The sequence below is a fragment of the Nesoenas mayeri genome (assembly GCF_963082525.1).
Source record: "Nesoenas mayeri genome assembly, chromosome: 2".
Classification (NCBI taxonomy): Eukaryota; Metazoa; Chordata; class Aves; order Columbiformes; family Columbidae; genus Nesoenas; species Nesoenas mayeri.
The window spans coordinates 55,698,757-55,722,381 of record NC_137543.1 but is presented as its reverse complement, the minus strand read 5'-3'; the positions used below and the strand labels follow the sequence as shown (position 1 = coordinate 55,722,381).

At 38.7% G+C, this 23,625-nt stretch overlaps 1 protein-coding gene across 1 annotated transcript in view; it reads left to right on the top strand.

Annotated features, from left to right (window-relative positions):
* The window catches only part of PIEZO2 (piezo type mechanosensitive ion channel component 2), a gene marked incomplete at both ends in the record, with an annotated part of 302,122 nt that overhangs the window by 201,522 nt on the left and 76,975 nt on the right, over positions 1-23,625 (top strand). The window contains 11 exons of the mRNA XM_080364144.1: positions 88-250; positions 4,536-4,664; positions 5,738-5,776; positions 7,591-7,732; positions 8,123-8,262; positions 10,302-10,538; positions 15,854-15,977; positions 17,642-17,919; positions 18,549-18,697; positions 19,435-19,608; positions 22,738-22,779. Coding sequence (XP_080220270.1) covers positions 88-250; positions 4,536-4,664; positions 5,738-5,776; positions 7,591-7,732; positions 8,123-8,262; positions 10,302-10,538; positions 15,854-15,977; positions 17,642-17,919; positions 18,549-18,697; positions 19,435-19,608; positions 22,738-22,779 — 1,617 coding nt within the window. The remainder of the gene's footprint in view (positions 1-87; positions 251-4,535; positions 4,665-5,737; positions 5,777-7,590; positions 7,733-8,122; positions 8,263-10,301; positions 10,539-15,853; positions 15,978-17,641; positions 17,920-18,548; positions 18,698-19,434; positions 19,609-22,737; positions 22,780-23,625) is intronic.

The window sequence follows — 23,625 nt, the reverse complement described above, 5'->3', positions numbered from 1 at the left end:
TAGGTAAGAAAAAATTACTGAAAAATAATTAAACATTGTAAGATTTCTTGTTTATTCTCTAACTCTCGTGGGTTTTTTTATCCACAGGTTGTTTGGTGTTACTTCTCTTACTCAGACAAACTGCTCAAGCACTTGGATGATCATCAAAAATCAAGAGTTACATTGGTATCACCATGCTAATCCGATCTTACTGCTGGTGATGTACTACACCCTCGCAACTCTCATCCGCCTCTGGCTACAAGAGCCTGTTGTAAGGATAACTCCCTTCTTTTTTTCAGCCCTCATGACAGTGAGACTGGCCAGTGCAGATACTTGTTAACAGAGGTGCAAACATTCAAAAAAGTTAAGGGAATTAGGCACTGAGTGCAGGGGCTGGTACCATGAATTTGGTCTTTTTGATAAGCATCTTACAGAGTCTGATCTTGCAGCAGATACGTGGATACTTTCTTCTTAAAGTCAGTGGGACTATTTCTGTAAGGAGTGCAATGGCAGACCATTAATGTTTACTCTGATCTGGAAAGCCAGTGTCAATTAGAAGTAGCGTAGGTGCTACTGAATAGAAGGTAAACACCCAGGGCTTGTCTAGTGGAAGTGAAGCAAGGTACAGGCTGGCACGGGGTACTTTGAGATGAGAGAGATTTGCAATTTTATCATAGATAAAGTTTTCTTAAAACCTTTCCTTTTGAATCTGTGCGCCTGAGTGAAAATCCCAGCTTTCATTTAGGAGCAAGAGAAAACTGAGACAAAAAGTAAATTTTTATTTCTTCAAGTTTCAGAGGAATAAAAGGAATATAAGAACCCAGAAGTATCTTAAAAGCTTAGAAAGTGGAAGTATAAAGAGGATGATCCTAAACATTACTTATTTTAATCTCTTGATCCTCTGAGGCTTGACATGAGTTTTAGAGCTAAGTTTTAGCAATGCTGTAAACCACAATGAAAATACTCATGACTGAGCTGTAAATTAGTGGAGTTTATAGCAGCAAGTAAAAACATTGATGGTTTACTTATTTTAAGGGTGTTTCTTCGTATAATGAATAATGTAACAGTTTGACATTTAAAAAGGCAGACAAAATATCACCTGTGGATTGAGATGTCTGATATTTGGGGTTTACATATATTGGGCTTCATAATAAAAGGTGAATGATGCCGGAACTGTCAGCTCGAGTTATTAAAAAATCATGTCTTAAGTTTCCAGAAACCTTAAAGTCACAAGGTTTTAAATGATTGTGATCCACTGCCCCCTGGCATTGGGTTCTTCAAAGGTTTTTTTCCTATTGTTTTTTTTTTTTTTTCTGCAGCTGCAGCAGCTGGAAACTTGCTTTTTTTCTTTCCTTAAGTGAAAACTGAGATTTCCAGATCTGATTTTACCATTGGGGCTGTAACTAAAACTTCAGATCTCACAAACTACATAATGAAATCATGAGAACTACTCACGGAGGAGTAACCACATGTGAAATGCAGTTAGTGGGAGCTGTGTGATCTCAGCATCTCTGGGAATTGATTTCCAGTACATTGATACTTTTCATCCAGATTTTACCATCTTAAAGTTTGGTAATGTGTCTAAGTTATTTACTGCGCTTTTTCAGCAGAGATAAATGAGCCTATCTCAGGATGGAGTGAATCCTTCAAGTTCCTCCAGGGACTAGAGAGGAACTATAGGGGACTTTATTGCCCTTCTTTCTTTCAGGCTACTTGTGTTGTCTGAGATGGATATTCCCATAAGACACTAAAATCAGACTCTGAGAACTAGAAACAAGTCAAGTTAGAGATGCTTTCTAAGCAATTGAGCTAGAGTGTGAGTAAATATTACATGATATTAATTTAAGAAAAGCTGGTGTCTCTCAAACCCATGTCTATATGAGAGGCAATATGAAGTCTTGGCATGCTCATGGGAACTTAGGATACCAGGGGACTTATGCTTCCCTCCAAAGATAAATGGACATGTAAAAATAGAACATTGTAAGAAAATTATGCCTTTGCATTAATGCTTATTTTTGATGCACAGGATGTAGTGATGCAAGTATTTGTCATTAAGAAGAGATGCTGAGATTCACAAAATTTACCATATTTTACGCACTTTCTCCATATGGCCTTTTTTGTCTACATGCATTTTGGTTTTCCTTTTGTTGTGCCACAAATCGGGAATTAATCTTTCTCCTACTAGCTTTCTCCTGGCAGGCTTCATTCTCAGTTATTTAAATCCAGAAATAATTGTATTCCACACTTCACTGAAATGTTTTTTGACTGGTGAATTTGTGGTGCATTTGATTAATTATGGAGCTAAGTATATTACTTGCCATTGCTCTTCCCAGTGATTTCGAATTTACAAAGTATTTAGGATGACACCACTAACTACCCATAGCTAGATGGATGGCAAAGACAATTTGCTGTGTTCTGCTTGGTGTAAAGCAGTTGTTCTTTGCATACAGCTGTCATGTACAGTAAGAAGTGGCTCATCTTAGAAATTTTATTCAGAAGAATCTCTTGGACAAACCCTGTTTTGAACAAGATATATATGATAGATTATGCATAAGGAAATACTTATTCCATCCAAAAAATACGTACATAAGCTAAATATAATATTAAGTAGATTCTAAAAACTGGGTAAGACATGTAGACCTGGTGTTTTTTCCTTCTTATATGCATTGCATCTTGGGTTCCTCCTGTGGACAAAATTCCTGCTGGATTGCAGTAGGAGTTGTCTCTGAAACAGATGCTCTTGAGACTGTTGCTGAATACTGCATCTGATGAACAATTTTGGAAGAACAGTGCCCACTTCAAATCTTGAGTTTCAGGGTGAAGTTTTTTGTGTGTACACCACAGTCTGCCACAGTAAAACAGGTGTGAGATTTCAGTGTATGATCTCTGTGTGGGATTCTGCATGGATCTCACTCATGCAAAACTCCCTTGGTGGTCAGTGGAAGTTTTACTTTTCTTATTCCCTCTATTTTGGATCCTGATTTGTTCTAACTTTGACTCTTGTGAAATTCTACCTCTGCAAATAAGAAGAGGCAATCTGCCTCTGGAGATTTCAGCTTATAGTTGTAACTTCTAGCACTGAATACATGAATAGGGCCCATTCATTCTGTTCAGTGAGTGGTAAGGAACAGTACAGAAGTCAACAAATTTACAGCACTTTAATGTAGAGCCCTCTTATAGAGTTATTAGAGTTCTTTGAATTAAGAGTCATTTGAGAGTTGCACAGATAGTGGAAGAACTGAAAGAATTAGAGAAGTCAAAGGGCTCTCACAAGTCGTAGTCATATGACCAGTACTATGTTTTCTGACTTCTTTTCCTCTTCTGAGAAAGATAATACAAGATTTCCCAACTTTCCCTATGGTCTCTTAGGCTAAAAATGTGGTACTAAGATCATTGTCTACATCTTAAGTTTTCGGTATTCTTTTGGTCACCCTGGTGCCAAACTAAATGCTGTTGATAAACAGTTTTTTGTGCTCCACATTATTGTTAGATTCAAATGCCAGTGACAAGTATTTTAAGCGAAGAGTTTATTTCTTCTTACACTTTGGCTAGGAACGCCCTTTTACAATCAAATATAGATACACAATTGTGTGTGAAATGTGCTACCATTGCCTCTGAGAAGTAAAACTAAATTAATAACTGTTGTTTATCTAAGTCAAGATTTAAAATTTAGGATCTTACTTTTAGGGTTGGAATGGAGAGAGTTTCAAAACCATCTCTGCCCAGCATCCTGATTTATTCTTATTCTATTGCATCAGATGATTTTATATAAGCAGCAAGAACACTTACCTCCATCCAGTTCCCATTAAAAGCCAAAAATGGGACCCTGCCTTTGAAACACGGCAAGTTGAAACAAAAACTAGCCTTTTCGCCATGAGGTATGTCTTTGTTGGCAGTAGATAGGGTTTACGTAAAAGAGCAAGTACGAGGGCAGATGGATATTTCTGTTGCAAACCAAAAGTCTGCTTTTGATTGCAGCAAAACAAGGTGGCTTGAGTTAGAAGCAAGACTAGATGAGCCTAGAGGGATGACCAACACTGACTACTGTCTTAGGTACTGAGGCACGGATGGGTGAGTTAGGTTAGCCTTTAATGATAGATACGTATGCTCAAAGGGTTGTGGTCTTTTCAGTTCTTCAGTTGTTCAGTGAAGCAGAATTGGCTTTTCGCATGTATAGGCAGATGAGAAGAGTGAATTTTCTTTCAATACACTGCCTTGAAAACTAAACATCTGTGTACTAACTTATGGTATTGAGGTAGGCATGGCAGGTAAAGTGAGATGTGGATGTGGAGGTCTGTGTAATTCTCAAGTCTTGTAACTATCAGGAAGCATCTTGGCATTGGCAGACTAGCAGTTAAAGAAAAGCTCTGTCATCACTTCTGAAAATGTCATCTCAGTAAGAGTCATCTATCATAGATTGAGTGCATTGACACTAAAAGATGTTTCAAAGACATAGTTTGGAGAGGGAGCTTCAATTAGGGGAAAAATTAAATTCCTCTGGTAAGATTGTTATTTAGAGAGCTGTAACTAGTCTTGTCATTTATATTGTTTAGCAGACGCCTGAAGAAGAGAAATCTGTTAGCAGGGAAGATGACAAAGAAATAGCCTGCAGCCCAATTCCAATGACAGCTGAAAGAAGACGAAGTCTGTGGTATGCAAGCCACTATACAACTGATGAGAGAAAAGTAAGGAGCGGGAAGAGTCTCTGTATTAAATATATTTCAATCAGTCATTTTATCACAGTTATTTGAAATTAAGGGAAGCAGCATTTTATATAGGTTGTAAGTAAGATCTTCACATGTGATTATATAAATCAGATAATATTTGCTGTAGGGCAAAGTAGGAATATACTTTGTAAAAATTAATAAAACAAGAGCCAGAGTAAGGAAGTGAAAGAAGAGCATACTCTATGCTTTTGACTTTTGCATTTAAGAGGTTTAGGGCCAGGCTGTTGTCATGAGGCTGTGATCTTTGTGCAAAACAGCTAGGAAGTCTGTCAGGAAGCTAAATCCTGAAGTAGAGATCTGATCTGACTTGTAACTACTAATTAGCACTGTCATTGGTAAAGTGGGACTGCTGGCTTATCTTCGTCCAAAGATACTGATGCCCTTGTTGGATATCTATAGCGAGGCAGTTAAGGCAGTTGGTGTAAAATCTCTGGGAAAGGTCCAGCATTCTACCATCTGTCCTCACCAGCTGCTGTGAAAAATTTCCAAACTTGCAGTAAAACTTGGGATATACAAGCACACTGTTGAGCCACATATGCTCAAGCCCCAAGAACTCTGCCATGATAACAGTAATTGTTAAATGAGCTGGCAAATGAATGAAGTATCACATTTTGTATTAGAATAAACGTTTCATTTGAAGTATTTTAATAATTACAGTAATTCTAATGATCATTTAAAAACTTAGTTTTTAAGCATTGGATCATTAGAAAGACATTAGAAAGCAATTAATCAGTATAATACCATACTGATTAATTCTTTGACCGGTATCTAAAAATTACATGCAACATTCTAAGTTTTGGTTTGGACTTCACAGGAACATACAGTAAAATTATGTCAATGCTGTGGCTCACTAAATGTCATTTTGTGGACCATAGCGTACAAATCTGCTGACTTTTTAAGAATTCTTCCTGAATTTCTTAGTGCAAATCTGCGAAAGTCAGCAAATATGCATGCATGTATTCAAAAAGTAAGACTTATTAATGCTTGAGCCTTGCTTCTTTAATAATTTGTCCTTGCATTGCTTTTTGCAGCTTCTGTCAATGACCCAAGATGAATACAAGCCATCGGATGTTAGTATACTACTAGTTTTTGTAATGTTGTAATTCTTCTTAATGTGATTTCACTGATATGGAGAGACAAAATCTTAGATGGCATTTTTAAAAACTACTTTATTTTGGTTAGCCTGCCATTTACCCTATAACCTTGATTATCCTAAATATAATAGTCTTTTTCTTCCTTAATAATTGCGCTGAGAAACCACTGACTAGCCCTGAAATTGATCATTTGAAATTAAAATGCTTTTAACCAGCAAATGATCTTTGCTATTTCATTGGGTTTAAGTAAGATATCAAAATATGCTTTCTAATGCAAGCCATCTTTAAACTTAACTTAGCTTCTTTGCTATATTATTTTCTTTCATTCGTGCTGAAATGCTGAGGTCCTTAAAGCATGACTGTCAACACATATGAGTTCAATTTACAGATTGCAGAAAATCCAAGTCTTTGTTTGAACAGACAGGAAATGATCCGTTTACCTTGACTGCTATAGACTCTACGAGGCTCTGAAAGCAGAAACATCCCCTCTGTTCAACATACACAGAAGAATGGAGATGAAGATTAACTTTGAGAGGAGCTATAACTGAATCTATATGTGCTCCACAGCCTGTGCTTGGTGGAGCTGCTGAATATAACTGAACATAACCCAGAATATCTGTGCATAGTTTCAACAGGCAAAATACTCTTCGCAGGCTAAGTAGAAGTCACTCTTCAGCATGTACTACCATCAGTAGCCCATTGCATGTGAATTTCTGCCAATAGGAGAGATATTTATGATTGTGGATACTAGAGCCCTAAACCAAACAAGCACAAGGGCTGAAATTTATTTCACAAAAATGAAACAATGAAAGAGTGTTGAATTAGTACTACCAAGTGGCATAAATGTCGCATCAATAATTACCACAACTCGTTTTATTAATGGCAGCAAATAGTAATTTTTATTTTATTTGTATTATTACTCACCAGTAATAATTTAAAATTGAAAGTAATTTATAGCGATTATTTTTATAACTACTGAAAATAATGAGATGTGTAAGTCTGAAAATGTCGACCTATTAGTTTGCCTAAGAAGGAGGATGAATTTTTGGTTACAGCTTTAACTTAAATGCAGGATATGCAATGATATTTTCCTAGCTTGGTTGTAAATGCCAATTTAATCTGGGAAAAGGCAGGATTCTTGAAGATGGGCTTGCTGAGTTACTCTTTCTGCACTGAGCCATGCAGTCAGCCTTAGCCCTCCGCAGTTATGGATGTGTTAACTTAGTCCACCTTTAGAATGTTTCTCCTTTCCATTTAATTTCATAGGTAGGAGAGGCCAAGAGCATGCAAATAGTAATTTACTAGGCTCAGTTGACTGTAGTAACTTAATTGTTTTTGCTTATGTGTCCACACTTTTATTCCTTTTCTGACTGCTTGTGAGTAAATCGAAGTGTTACCTTATACAATATGACATTCTTGGAATTAAAAAAATAAAAAATAAAAACAACAACAACAACAAGAAATGAACAAACAAACAACAACAAACCCACAAAAAACTCCCCCAAATCTTAGAATTTTAAAATTTTAAAGGAAAACATTTGTAAAAATTAAAAAGTGCAGCAGCATTTTGCTGTTTGCTATAGAACTTCTTCACTGAAACCAACTTATAAGATGTTATGGGCTACTTTTGCATGCAACATGACTGCAATATATTAATTTATTTGGAAAGAAGTAACTGCAGTTGTTTGTTAAGCTCCTTTAACACTCACAATCCAGCACTAGCAAAACACAGGAGTCTCATTCTCCTAAGAGCCACCCTAAATGCAGTGCCTGCTCCTTTGTCGTGCCAGGTGCTGCTGGTGACCGTGAACGGGAACCCCGCTGACTATCACACCATCCACCCCACACTGCCATTGGAGAACGGTCCGGCCAAAGCAGACATGTACTCAACACCCCAGTACAAATGGGAGCCATCGAATGACATGTCAGGTAGTGAACTGCCTGGGAATTGCCCTTTAAGTTTCATATTTCTTCATATTCTCTGTCTCCGTTCACTGCCTCTAGCATTTATTTTCATTTTGGTAAGATCTTTGGTCTATTGAAGTGAAATAATTCTATTGCTATGGCTGACCACATAGGAATTTTGTAAAAGGGGCTGCAGGCATACACTATCCAAAATACCTTGCCAACCAACACAGTGACTATGGGGTTTGTGTTGTTTACTGTGCTCAAATGTAATTTTTCTTTGTCTCCCATCTTGAGCTCGCTGATTGCTGTAGAAGTAGATTACAGAATGATTACAACTTAAATAATTGGAGGAGAGTGTATATGCTGCTATTAGACCAGTATGAATTGCAAATAAGAATTTCTTTTTCTACTTAGAAAAGGAAGAGGAGGAAGAGGAGGAGGAGGAAGAGGAAGTTGCTCAGGAGGAGAAAGAAAATGTTAAATTACATGCCCTGGTTTCTGTGTTCCAATTTATCATGAAACAAAGTTACATTTGTGCTCTGATAGCTATGATGGTAAGTATTGCCAACAACAAAAAATGCTGTTAATTTTACAAATCAATGTGTCTTCTTAATGTTTTCCTGAAAATAATCTCATCAGTTGGTTTTCAGTAAGTGTTTGCCTCTAGGTTGGAAAATATCAATATGGTGTCTGCGTAATTTTGGGTCCATTTTAGGTTATTAATGCATAATTCCTAGGCCTGTTATAGACCTATAAATAGGGCAATGTGTGGGGTTCTGGATAAAGCATCACATTTCCTGGACAGGGAGCCCTGGGTTTTGTTTTTTGAATGTTAGAAAACCACTGTGGCTCACTTTTCTGGTGATTCCAAAGCTTCTGGATAAGCTGGCTTGTCATGCTTTTGTTCCACTCAGATATTTGCCTACAAGCATTTCATAATGATACAGTAAATTTGAAACATATAGTTCCTATTTCAGGTTGAAACATGCATCCAGTTACTGTCTAAGAAAAGATCTGTAAATCTTGATTTCCTATATTGACACAGAAAGGAAAATACAACTTCATGCCAAGCAAGATTTTGCTCTTGTTTTACTTACTGCCCTTATTTCTCTTTCTCATGTCGTTGCTTGCTTTTAAGCCCACTTGATGCGAATACCTTGAGCTGCTCTGGAGCAAGTTTTCAGCGTAATGTTTAGATGTCTCTCTATATTCCCAATGCAAGCTTTGGTTTTACTGTTTTGGAAAGGTTTCAACTGTGATGAAATTAACCATAAAGCTTCTTGGCCCAATTTTGCATTAAAAATGGTAAAACAAATTAGCTTGGCTGCTTCTTGTTTGCATAAAGTTTCAAACTTTATTTACTGTCCTTTAACAGGAAATGTTTCTCAACTATATAAAGCAGACTTCTTGTGCAGAATTTGGATCTGGCTTAATGGATTCTGAGACATTAACAAGTAGTTGTTTTCCTATTGACATAATGCTTCTTTTTCCTATTTTTTTAAACTTACATGCTTTATACGATCTGTATTTTCTTTTTCAATTCATTGCTATGGTCATATCTCTGAATATCAAAGGAGAAGATATATTTAGATAGCTTTCTCGTAGTTTAATATTGGGACAATACTGGCTTTTTTCTTAGTGATAAATCCCTATTTTATACGACCCACATTTTTTAATGGTGTGATTTGATGCAAGTTCCACTTGAACCATTGCCAAAGACAGCTCAGTGTAAGTTATTTTCTTATATGGGGACAGAGAAGTAGTATATTAGTGTTTTTCACATACCCTTAAAATACATCATTGCCAAAGGGGCTGAGCTAAACTGAACTAGTCTTAATCTTTCATATTTTCCCTTGAAATTAAAAAGGAATCTAAAATGTTTTATTGTCAATTATTCCACAGTTATATCAGCATATATATAGATGAATTTAGTCCTAAATCAATAACCCAGTGTTAATAAAAACCTCCATGCTTTTCCCCAAACATTGAGTAGAGCAGTTTTCAGTAACTGATTTCTGCAAGGTATAGAAAATATTCTAGACTTGTGAGTATTTCAGGTAATCTAACATGGCTAGTGTAGAATAAGTGTTCTTCAGGTTGGGTGTTTTCATACCATATCTTTCCATTTTAAAATTTATTCCACAAGAGCCAGAAAAGGATGGAGTCAGTGTAGTTATCTAAGTCTGTCAAAGGCTTTGAATGTAGTAGCTATTGAATATGTTTTGCTATTCCTACTCTGAATACTTTGCTGCTAGTTTTGCAAGAAATCTGGTGTACGTGAAGGTTAGTCTGTATTTTCCATCTCATTCGGTTTAATGTAATGGGAAGCAATGAGTCTGCTTGCAAACCTTACCAAGGTGCAACTAATGCACAACACAGGGTTTGTCCTCAGCTGTGAACTTCAGAATGCACTTTCAGCATGTTCTCCAAGGAGTTTATTGTAGCTGGCCCATTAGCTGATTAATATGGGTCAGAGTCTCATGACAATGGAAATGTGCACAAAGTAGAGAAGCATAAGTTAAGTAGTAATATGCATCATTGTTGTTCCTGAATATATCTGTGAACATTTTTTCCTCTTTCCTCCTTCTACAAGGCATGGAGTATAACATATCACAGCTGGTTGACTTTTGTGTTACTGATCTGGTCCTGCACATTGTGGATGATTCGGGACCGAAGGAAATACGCCATGATCAGCTCACCATTCATGGTTTTCTATGGAAATTTACTGCTAACGTTGCAGTATATATGGAGTATTGGGCTCAAGAATGATGAGCTTCCTCAAGTACCTGGTTTTTTAGAAAGAAAGGAACCTGGGGAGTTGGCATCAAAGGTACGTGTTACAAAGAGCTGAGATTTATTTCTTAAACCACAAAATACATCGTGATAAAAAGTATGGATCTCTTGGCATTTCTTTTAAGAGTGAATCCTCAATATTCAGTATAGCCATATTCAGTAGCAGATCTGCAGTATGTCATTAAAAAACAGTGTTTAGAAAGTTGCTTCTTGCTTTTTAAGCTAATAACAAAACGAATGTTTCAGACACCTTTGTAGATTTTCATGATAATTCTTCAGAAAATTCTTAGAGGATGGAAATTGCTCACTTGTTTGGTTTTATAAATTGGATGCAAAACTAGATATGATTTGAGTTGTTAGCTTAATACCCATGGGATGCCAGGTCTGTCTTTGAATATGATGGCAACTGGAACTGTGGTGTCATTGCAATTACCAGTACTACTCATCCCCTTGTGATTTGCCACAGGCAGCAGTACCTAGCTGTGACTGAGCTTTAATTCTTTATCCTTACACCTGAAACGGCATGAGCTGGAATCCATTTCAGGTCAGAAACAAGAGAGTTTGTTGACCTCAGTGTATGATAGATTTTTTCTTTGGTATCTTGAAAGCACTACAAAATGCATTTTGTTTGGCAGTCTTGCTTCTAGGGAAGGGAATGAGCATAGATAGTAAATTGTTTCCTAGAGCACCCAAGAGGGGCATGTCAGAGAGTGCATCTAATTGGCACCGCTCCCCTTGCGCTAAGTGAAATACTTCCCTTGTGACTTCTAATTACCATTTAAGGTGATTCTGCAAGCGATTTTCCTTGTTGGCAGTGCCCTTTCGACGACCATTTCTGGGACTTTAATGCATCTGAAAGTCAGTGAGTGCTGTATTATTTCTCTCATACAGGTAGGGCTAGTTTAGTAAGAGAGCTAAAACTCAAGGGGTTCTTCAAGAACAGCTTCTCTCAATGACTTTATAAATCTCTAAGGAGTTTTAACTGTCTGGATACGTCAATCTCTTTGTCATTGTTTCTTATTAGCTGTATCATCAAATAGCTTATCTAAAACTAGCTGGTGTCAAGACAGGAAACTGTTGGGTATATATGATGATTTGGCTACACCCATAAAACTAACAGAAGGTGTCTAATGGGATTTTTAGGCTGAATATAATGCACTCTGTAAATTTCATGGAATCACAGAATGGCTGAGGTTGAAAGAGACTTCTGGAGGTCACCTGATCCAACTCCCCTATTCAAGCACAGGCATTAGAGCTGATTGCCCAGGACCATACCCAGATGGCTTTTGAATATCCGCAAGAATGGAGACTTCACAACTTCCCTAGACAACCTGTGCCAGTGCTCAGTTACCTTCACAGTAATAAAGTGTTTCCTAATGTCCAGAGGGAACCTCCTGTGTTTCAGTTTGCACTCATTGCCTCTGGTCCTGTCACTGGGCACCACTGAAAAGAGCCTCGCTCTGTTTTCTTTCGACCCTCTCTTCAGGTATTTATAGACATTGGATGATATTCCCCCCGAGCCTTCTCCAGGCAGAACAGTCCCAGCTCTCTCAGCCTTTCCTCACAGGAGAAATCCTGAAGTTCCTTCATTTCTGTGGCCATTCAGATAGACTCTTGCCAGTACATCCATGTCTTTCTTGTGTGGGCGTGCCAGAATGAGACACAGCACTTGAATCGTGGCCTCAACGGTACTAAGTAGAGGGGAATGATCACCTCCCTCAACCTGCTGGCAACGTTGCTCCTAATGCATCCCAGGATACTATTACCCTTCTTTGCTGAAAGGTCACATTGCTGGCTCATGTTCTACTTGGTGTCCACCAGGACCCCTAGGCCTTTACTGCCAAACTATTCTCCATCTGATTGAGCCCCAATATGTAATGATGCAGGAACTGGTTTTTCATCTCCAGGTGCAGGACTTTGCACTTTCCCTTGTTGAACTCCATGATGTTGCTGTCAGCCCATTTCTCCAGCCTGTCGACATCCCTCTGGATGGCAGCACAGCCATCCAGTGTAAGAGCCGCTCCTCCCACATTTATGTCATCAACAAGTCTGGTGAGGATACACTCTGCCCCATCATCCAGATCATTAATTAAGATATCAAACATGACAAGATCCAGTATTGGCCCCTGGGGTATACAATTAGTCACTGACCTCCATCTAGGCTTTATGCCACTGATCACCACCCTCTGAGCTCAGCTGTTCAGCCAATTTTCAGTCCACCTCACTGTCTGCTCATCCAACCCATACTTCTTGCCTATGACGATCTTATGGGAAACACTGTCAAAAACCTTACTGAAGTCTAGGTAAACAATATTCAATGCTTTCCCCTCATCTACCAAGTCCTTTCATTGTAGAAGTTTATCAAGTTGGTCAAACATTACTTCCCCCTGGTGAATCCATGCTGACTATTCCTGATAATTCTCTTGTCCTTCATGTGCCTGGAAATTGTTTCCAGGATTAACCGTTCTATCACCTTTAGAATCACAGAATCATAGAACAGTTTAGGTTGGAAGGGACCTTTAAATATCATCCAGTCCAACCCTCCTGCCATAGACAGGGACATCTTTCACTAGATCAGGTTGCTTAAAACCCCATCCACAGTATCACAGTATGTTTGGGATTGGAAGGGACCTCAAAAGATCATCTAGTTCAATCCCCCTGCTGGAGCAGGAACGCCTAGGTGAGGTCGCACATCCAAACTGTCCTTGGACACTTCCAATTATGGGGCATCCACAGCTTCTCTGGGCAACCTGTTCCAGTGTTCTACCACCCTCACCTTCCCAGAGGTTGAGGTAAGGTTGACCATCCTGTATCCTGTATCCTCCATCTTGCCCTGCTTGAAGGTAGGAGTGACGTTTGTTTTCCTCCAGTCTTCCAGCACTTCTCCCAGTCACCACAATCAAAGATTATTGACAGTAGCTTCTACAATGACATCAGCCAGCTCCCTCAGCACTCGTGGGTACTTCTTGTCAGGACCTATGGACTTATGTATGCTCAGTTTGCATAAGTATTCCATGACCTGATCCTCTTCCACCAAGAGTGTGTCTTCCTTGATTTAGTCTTTCCCCACAGACCTGAAGGCTCGTCTTGCTAGCAAAGACTGAGGCAAAGAAGGCATTTGGTACCTCAGCCTCTTCCATGTCCTATGTCACCAGGGCCCTTTCCCCACTCAGCAGTGGGCCTACATTTCCCCCTTCCTTTTTTTGCTTATGTACTTATAAAAGCTCTTCTTGTTGCTCTTGACATGCCTCGCCAGATTCAACTTCAGACCTTGGCTTTTCTAACCGTGTCTTTGCATGCTCAGCCAGGGCTTACATTCCTCCCAGGTTACCTGGCTCATCATCCATCCCCAGGCAGAACCCGTGCATGCCAGCTGTGCTCTCATGCAAATCGCAACTCCACCTCCACATCTCCTTGGCCCATGCTTCCTAAAGAGCTCTATCTCTCCATTGTACCTATGCAAGCCATCACACCCTGTCTTTGTGACCCCAGCAAGATCACAGTCCTGCACAGAGGTCTCTAATTCCTTGTGTTTATTCCCCATGCTGTAGTGTACAGGTGCTTCAGGGAGGCGCCTTGCATGCTGATTTCCCAGAAAGTGTCTGGAAGGTTTCCCTTTAATGGTGCCTTGAAAGCGCTTCCTTGTTTACATACAAATGCTTGAGATGACCCCATGTAAGCCCTGTTTTGTTGATTAGGTGCACCTGCCAGCCCTGTCCCTCACTCCCCCTCAAGGCTGCTAGTAACTCTGTCCCTCCTCATTATTCCTAGTTTAAAGCCCTTAGAACAGGGGTGTCAAACTCATTTTCACCATATAGTGCTATACCACTATTAACTACTCCTACATTTATGCAGTTCTAAAATTACATTTGGCCCTTTGAAAGCAACTGTGAGGCTGATGTGGCTGCTGGTGAAAATGAGTTTGACACCCTGCCTTAGGATACGGGCTGAATTTAAATAAAGATTGAATACTGTGTTGTGCAAAGAAAGGAGAACAGAAAGCAAAGTACTGTAATTCTTTCTGCATAATTTTCTGTATGTTATATTTATGTTTCATGGTCTGAAAAGGAAATAAAATGGATATTGTAAAAGGTGGATGAAGAGCATTTCTTTGGTCTGCAACCCTTCAAGACTTTTATTAGAGCCAGCTCTGGCTCTGGAAATACTAAAGAGAACAAGGTGTAAATGCAGCAGGGAGATGGAGCTAATCACAGCAGAACAAATCCATGTTTTACAATATCAGTGGTCTGTGTTGCAAAAACCAGAGCTCCAGGAGGAATCTGGAGAAGGTGTGACAACTTGCACAGGCTGACAGTCTTCTGCTGCAGCTCACTGTTAAGCACAGCATCAGTGAAAACAGCTGTCGCCAGCCTGGGACCTTTCCACCACCAAGGACTTGTGCGTTAAATGAAAAACAGGAGAACTCTTTACACTGTTCTGCAGGCCTTGTCATTCTATTGTATGCAAAATACTTGGCTCTTACAAGTTTCCAATTTGATATTTTCTTCTAGCTTATGAAGTAGTGAAATAACCCTTGTTCTGCATCACTGAATTCAGTGGAAATCTTGCAGAGTGTAGACATAAAATCAAGTCTGTAATGAACAGGCATCATGTTTTTTTTTTCTTAAATTTGGCCATCTCTCAGTATTGCAAGCTGTCAAATTTAGCTTTTTGCAAAACACAGAAATGTACTCTTCATTAAAGAGATTTATTTTTCCTAAGATGTCCTTCTATTACGGAATTATCATCTTCTTAAAGCTCTTCAAAGAATTAAGAGCCAACTTAAATCTCATAACTGCTCCAAGTGCAAGGGATATTCAGTTGACCGTGTTCTTTGTAACTTAGAGACATGCAAAGAATTTTTTTTATTTTTAAATTAATTGCCTTTAAGCACTGGAAGTATCAAACCTCCTAAACCAAAAGACTTAGGAAATATAACAAACCCTAGCAATGACAGTACGCTCACCTGCCTGTGCTTCTGCCCTGCCAAAAAGGAAAAATCAACAAAAATGGACAGATGGACATATATAATGAGAAGATCCTTGTAAGACAGGAGTGAAAACTGAATAGAATGGGGGAGAATAGAACCATATGGGTAAATACCTTTAAGAAAAGATGTGGAGTGAAAAGTTATTAACTCATTGGAAAAGTGCCAATGAAATACAGTTGTTTTTAATGCAGGATGTTTCCTAAATGGCTTAACTTTAATAAAGATGCACTGTGATCCTATAATTTCCTTTTTCTCATGGACAGACAAAACAAAGACATGCAAAATTTATGAAAACATGTTTGTATTAGCAGGATTTAGGATGTACAATTAGTCTGTTGTTTTGTTTTGATTTTTGTTTGCAGATTCTTTTCACAATTACTTTCTGGCTACTGCTTAGGCAACACCTCACTGAACAAAAAGCACTTCGGCTAAAAGAAGCTACTTTATCTGAGGTCAAAGTTGGAAGTGAAGAAAATGAAGAAAAAGGTAAAGCACTGTCCAACTTTGTCCTTCAGTCATGATAGAATTTCTAGTTACCACATTTCTGTAATGCTGAAAGCAATTAGCAAGATACCTGGTGTTAGCTAAGGAATATACAAGAAAAGCTATGTGCAGCTATCTCTTGGGATATAAAAATAAATCAGCTACGAACTTCAGAAATGTAAATAAAATGCAAATTCTCTTTACTGTTGAACTAGAAAAAAAAAACGGAAGATAATTGAAATGGCTCATTTGAGAAATGTCATGGAACTTTCAAATAATGTTTACTTCCATGTCTCAAACTTAAACCAGCAGATTAATTGTTGTAGGAGTTTAACCACAAGAGAAGAGTTTACATAGGAAAAATCAGTTGCTGAATTTCTTGGAAGCTCTGTTTGCACATAAACACTTCTATAAAACCAGAGGTTAAGCTATTAATTTCTATGGGAAAATGACCATGCATATTTTCAGTGCAGGAGCTCATGCTACCAGAAGCATACCTGAGAGGAAAGTTTACTGGTACCGTTTCAGCTCATCTAACAGCTCAGTAGCCTGATCTCTCTTTTTCTAATGGGCACATGTTCCCTCAGACTTTCCTTGCCTTTTTCTGTCTCTCTGGATATTGATCTGAAAAAAACTTAAACTCACTGAAATGGTAGAAATCCAGTCTGGGAAGCAGTGATGTAGTGTCCTGTTTGAGTCACTACAATATTTGCCTCGGTAACATGTGTGATCAGTCTCAGAGCTGGACACTGCAAGGATTTGCCAAAGCAAGAGCAAGGAAAGAGTCTGAGGAGAGGGATGATGAGTGGGATAAAAGGAGTGGGCTAGCCTTTCGGTGGTGAATTCTCTATGTTGTTCTCAATGTGAAGAAAAGTGTGACAGCTACGTGGGATGAGTTTTACAAGCCCTGTTATCTAGATACTTGCCTATGTGTACTTGCAATTGGGGAGGCACTTTTCTTGCTTGCCACAAGCCTCGTAAAGTTAATAGCTGGGGAATCCTGACCTCTTCATAGGGCAAAAGCAGCTCATCTTTTCTGCAATGGCCCAGGCACAGCAGAAGCAGCTGGAAAAGTGGTGGTTTCTTTCAAAACCAGCAGTGTAGTGCAGCATTTATATTTTTTTGAGCTTGTTTGATTTTTTGTTAATGTTTTCTCTTGCTTGTGGTTTTTGGAGGTAACCACAATATTCTCTAAAGGACGAAACTCAAGATGAGTGGTTCAAACTCAAGATGGGAGTTTAAACTATAAACTCAATATGAGAGGTTTCTGATGGTGCTGGTGTTTTCTTTGTTTTCCAGTTTAAAAGGTTTCTTGCCTGGGAGTATAGGTATTGCCATGGAAAGTGTTTTGACTATTATCTGTTATATTATATAAACCTTAGGCTCTGATTTTCTGCTAAAGCTACCTGCATTTCAAAATGAAGATGGGTGTCTGATAAGGATGTGTAGTTATGCACTGTATGGCTCCAGGAGCAGGTTGAAGCTCATATGAAGTTAAAACTCTCTCCTCTGCTCTGGAGTCATCTGTGATTCATAAATACAGTCTCTTGTGAATATGATGTTTTAAGTTTCTGTGTTATGTGCAGAGGTTTTACTTTCTGCCTATTTAAATTCTTACTAAAAGTCCCCAAAACAGACAGAGGCCAAATGTAACTGTGTATTTGCAGAGGAGGAGTTGCAAGAGGGAGAAATGGCAGAAGAACAGGAGGAGGAGAAGGAGAAGGAGAAAGAAAAAGAGAAGGAGAAGGAGGAGGAAGAGGAAGAAGATGATGAGGATGAACAGGATATTATGAAAGTCCTGGGGAAGCTGGTGATGGCTATGTTCATCAAGTACTGGATTTACGTCTGTGGGGGCATGTTCTTCTTTGTCAGCTTTGAGGGCAGAATTGTCATGTACAAAATCATCTATATGGTACTGTTCCTCTTCTGCGTGGCCCTCTATCAGGTGAGAACTGTGTTAAATAAATTTTGTCCTTGAATACAATGGTTCATACATTTAACTTGGTAATAAAGTAGCTCCAACCTGAATTCATAAAGTATGTTTATTCTTTAGTTATATGCAACATAATAAGATCCTTCGGCTTTTGCTTATTGTGACAGGCAAAGTGCAAATAGATTAGATGCATACAATATACACCTCTGCTTTGGGACTCCACCTCAATCACTGCAAGCTATGAAACCTGTGTGGGAAAATTCTGGGCCTGTGCATGTCCTCAATAGCCACCAGTTTTTGTGACACCTGATCTACACAGCTCCTACCCCGCAATGCACATGGAGTCCCTCTCCTCCTGGACTTTCATCACCTAATGGTGATGACACTGAGTGACTGAGGCTGTCCCTGGTCTTTATGCCTTTGGCATTTTTACACAAAAGTCTGTACTCAGGTGTATGTGCATCAGGAGTAAAAACTGTATCTCAATGAACTGTAGGTGCTGTTGCATAAGCATTGTTTAGTTCAGACCATCTAGGTAAAATAGGATTCTTAGTGTATGTTTGCCAGTACAGTGTTGTCAGTATTTTTGTCAGTGTCTTTGCCTTCAGCTTGTTTCAACATCTTTAGTGTATGATTTTCAGGTGCACTATGAATGGTGGAGGAAGATTTTAAAATACTTCTGGATGTCAGTGGTTGTTTACACGATGTTGGTACTTATCTTCATCTATACATATCAGTTTGAATCATTCCCTGGCTTGTGGAAGAACATGACGGGTCTGGATGAAAACAAGTAAGCGTTTTCAATTAATTCAATTTTCTCTTTGGACTTTTGAGCTCAGTGTGATAGAATACTCTGAGAAGCACTCTTCCTTCTTGTGAGGGAAAAACGTCATAAGCCCATCCCCAGGCATAGCTCACTTTAAGCTCTGAAGCCATAGCTTTATTGGTGTAACAGTAGAGATCAGCAAGAGTATGAGAGGGTCTCAAAAGAGTCGTATTTCCTCCCATCTGATGCCAAGGCCATGGCTCCTCTCCTGTTCCCAGTTCAGTACCAATAGTTCTTTCTATCTCTTTGACCACAGGAGTAAGATCCAAAGAGAAATTAAGGGCAGATTTGTAGGATGTCTGGAGCTGAGGAAGGTGGACCTTCCCTCCTGCTAATGAGGGGGGCTGAGTTTCTTCCTCCTTGGGCATTTCTCAGCAGCAGTTTACATGAGAAAGTATATGCAATATGAGTGGATCTCCAGTGCAGGGCTTTCAGTTAGGGACAACTCATCTTGTTCAAGACATCTATGACAGGGTTGATTCATTTATATCTCTACATTTGCAGTCTCTCTCTATATTACTGAGTCCAAATAGAAGATACTTGCATTGTGAAACTTTATGGTTTAGAAGAATTTAAACAACTAAAACCACATAACAAGTACTACCTTCTTATTTCCCATTGCAAATGATTAGTAATGTTTCCTGGCAAGGAAAATATTTTGGTATGAAAAGGTGACTTAGTGGCTTACTTTTTCTTTCCAGACTAGCAGACCTTGGCTTAAAACGGTTTTCTGTGGCTGAGCTATTCACACGTATCTTTATACCCACCTCCTTCCTACTGGCATGTATCTTACACCTTCACTACTTCCATGACCGATTTCTCCAGCTCACTGATTTAAAAGCTGTAACCAGCAAACAGGACAACACTATCTACAGGTAAAGAAACAAAGTAAACGGAGCTGTTCATTATCTGTATGAAAATGCTGTTTCCGACTGTACGGTAATGCTCATGTTTCATTAGATGTTATTTGCCTTTGCTATGACTACCTGGTTTAAAAAGAAGGGAGAAAAAATAAGCAACATCCTAATTTAGTGGCAGGTGTCTCTGCCCATGGCAGAGAGGTTGGAAATAGATGATCTTTAAGGTCCCTTCCAACTCAAACTATTCTATGATTCTGTCCAGCACCTGGCTAAATAAACCACAACCAAAGTATCTATTTTCCACCACTTTCCCCTACGTGTTAAGATTTTTTCATTTTGGGGTACATTTTCAAAGGTATTGATAATATTTATGCATTTATTTGTCTCATTATATTTGTCATTTAATGGGAGTTAGATGTTTAATTGCTATATGTGCCTTTTGTAAGTCCTCTCAATAATAGAAAATATGGCTTTTAATTTGAGTCACTTCTATTTTTCAATGTCAATTTTAAGGGCCAAACAAAGATTGGGAGACCTTTGACAAATACCACATTTGCGTTGGCCAATTAAGCCTTTTTGAGAAGCTGAACTTCAAATATGGAAAAATCCCAGACTTGTAGTCACTCTTTAAAGTACTGACCCTTGACTGTGTTAGCTCTTTCAGACACTCAGCAGTCTCATCAAGAAGTTCATTAGCATTTTTTCATGACTCTGGGTCCTCATTTTTGCTCTTCCATTTTCTCCTGCATACAAACATATCTGGCCTAGAATCATGCTTCAGAAGTATGGTACATGGTATCGTATTATGCAATGACATTTACACTAGTTCTTTGAAGAAACCAATTAATTTAGACACTATTTTAAAAGTGTTTGCCTGCCCAATGTTAAAAGTAACTCATTTGCAGTTCTGTGCATGGGGACTAGCTGCATAACATCAGGTATGCCACAGTGTGTTGTGGAATAATGGCCGCTTACCTTAGCAGAGAATTCTGGTTTGGAATTTGCTAGATTTACAAAAGAATTTCAGATATTTTTCATGTGTTCAATTTAACGTGAAGCAGCTTTACAGTGTATCCTACAAGTATGTTTGTGTTTCCTGTTGGCTGTGCATGTGAAGCTCTACTTTTAGAGAGTTCTTCTGGTTTCTGTATTTAAATAAGTTGCCAAAACCAGAACAAATCAAACTTGATAAAATTTCCTAACAATGTTGTATTATTTATTAACTTACCTTTTAAAATGACTGTTTGCATCATAATTCTTCCTTTCGCTTTTCTTGAATTGCTAAATCTGATGGTAGAGTCAAGGGCCCTTTGAAATGGCCTGTGAGCAAACTTTCTTTGCCCATAGCAGACCTTTTGTCTGGCAGCAGGTGCACATTAACATCTCTGAACTGGTCATCCGAGCCCTGAAACCAAAGCCCAGATAGGTGTCTGAGCTGAAACAGGGGTTGTTCCTGAGCTGAGGCATTTTGGTGGAATGCACAACAGTTTGCAGTAACTGCACAAGCTCTTCTGTAGCCCAAGCACTTTGCACTTATGCTGAGTAACACAGAAACACCTTCCACCTCACTCCTAGTGTGATCCGGTAGGCACAAAATGGAAAAGGCAACCTGTGGCACTCCCAAGATTTAGGTGGCTTCCTGATGCAGCACACTCTGCTTGTGAAACTAGTACTTGCAAATCTCTCTGTTATGCATGAAAGATACCAGAATATTAGCTACACCTCTCCAAATGCTGGCATGAAGAGAATCACTGTGACTGAACTGTGACTAAAGTTACATCATTCTCGAAGGACGGCATCACTGCAGTTAGACACAAAATGTTTTCAGTGTCCTTTGAGAGAAAAAAAAATACCATTGTTGGTAAAGAAGGTTGTAGGATGTAGATTTTATTGGTAGTGACATTTTTGCCAGGAGTAAGTAGCCTTAAGGTGCTGACAGTAGACATATTGTCACACTAGGCTTTTTTACTAAGTGATAGGTGAAGAGGGTGATGTTATACCATTAGATTTTTTGTCGTTCTTGTGTAACCTCATCTAGATGTTCCTGCTCTGACAGGGGGATTGGACTAGATGATCTTTTGAGGTCCCTTCCAATCCCTAACATTCTGTGATTCTGTGATTTGTTCTTCCTCAGAAACTTTCACAAGTGTGTCCAGCACCCAAATCAGAATTCCTTTTCAGGTTTGCATTACCATAAACGATGCTTGACGTCTAAAGATCCAGCTATTTTCTTCCCTCTTGATTCAATAAATCAGTACTGAGCATCAGCCAGCTTTACAGTACAAAGCTTCAGGATGAGAGCTCATCTGACATTTGCATTGATGATGCATGAAGCTGGATAAGTACTAGCACAACCACCAGCTCCAGCTTAACAGTAATGCTAGCAATAGAAGTAAGTTGCAGGGACAATTAAAACATAGATTAAAGGCTCATATGTAAATGTGCAATCTTCTTACAAAGTCACTAAAACTTCACTATCTCTTTGAAAACATTTACCTTTCAAAACTGCTTTTATGCTGCTTCTTTTGCAACAGACAAAAAACTTTAAATAAAGAAACTAAATCTTAATTTTGAGTAAGCAGACAGAACTCAATCATTTAATAGCAAACTTGTTAAAACAACCACAGAAGATGAGAATTAGTCATGAAAGTAATAGGGAAAGGATCTCTGGTTCCTCCATCTGCCCCTGAACAGTTGTGTATGATTATGTTTGTGCCTAACTGAAGAGTCCTGTTAAAATTGCTGAGACTGTTCATGTATTAAGATGCTGCTTTACCTGAGCAAAGTTTACAGAGTGTGTTCAAGAGTAAGGCTCTATTTTTAAAAATAGGAATATTCTAAGACTTGCTTGCGATAAAGCAGTAGAGACTGTTCTCACATTTTGGGGACTATGAAAAGTACTTGTAGTTCTAACTACAGTTGCATAAAGTCTAAATGTCTAAGTATTGCATTTATAAGCTTCTTAGACGTTTTGCTGCATGGTATGTATTAAGCTTTCAGATTGTGCCTTGTTATGACAATGTGTCTCTCTTGTTACACGGTAAAGTGCATTCATTACTGTTTAATGATTTCCTTTTCTCTCTCTCTAATTCTTTTCCCATTTTCATCTCATGCATTCTTGTGCTTTCATCTCCCACCTCATAGCCATGCCAAAGTCAATGGCCGTGTTTATCTAATAATTAATAGGTGGGTACTTCAATTCTTCCTCTTCTTTAAAACAAACATACCTTAACTTATTTGTTACTTTTCAGTTGCCTTAAAGCAAATATATATTCTTGCTGCACAATACTGTGGAGTAAGCAGGGAGAGAATTGTTTGGTATCGTAGTCTTCTAAAGCTGGCGAAGTAGCTAATACATCTCTCCTGCATATGTATATGTTGTGAGTTCATCTTCCAGCTGGGAATTCTTTCCTTAAACTTTGCCCGTACAGGAGTACTTGGTGCTATTTGTAATTGGCTGTGGACAATAGACTTGGTTGAGGATGCTCGTTTGTCTGCCCTTTGTGCATGGAAAGATGCATGCCTGCACGTGCACATGTACACAAAGACACGCAGACACACACAAGCCCCTAAGAAAGGGAATTTGAGGGTCAGGTCAATTAAATGTGTAGTGTATATTTTGAGTTTGTACAGGCTGAGATTTCCCAATTCAGAGACAGAAATGCAACATACAAGACACTGAAACGCTGCATGCTAAGGCTGGTAATTCATGGAATGAGATGAGTGCTGCAGGATCCAAACTACAAAAGCCCATATTGCCATCATTTTTGTCCCTTTATAAATGGCCTCTTGAAAACAGTTCCATAGAGGAGATTTCTTTCAAAATATTTGGCTGGAGTATATGTGGGCTTTTGTTTAGTCATTTCTGAGAATAGAAGAACTTCTGAGTTTGTTGTCACTACTGAATATAAACAGAAAAGCCAGGAAAATCCCCTGTTTAGATATTTGTGACTACCTGCCCTAAGAAGAAGTTAATTTATGTGTCATGTTCACGCTCCTTCTACAAATGTCATCACAGAGTTTAAACCAGGG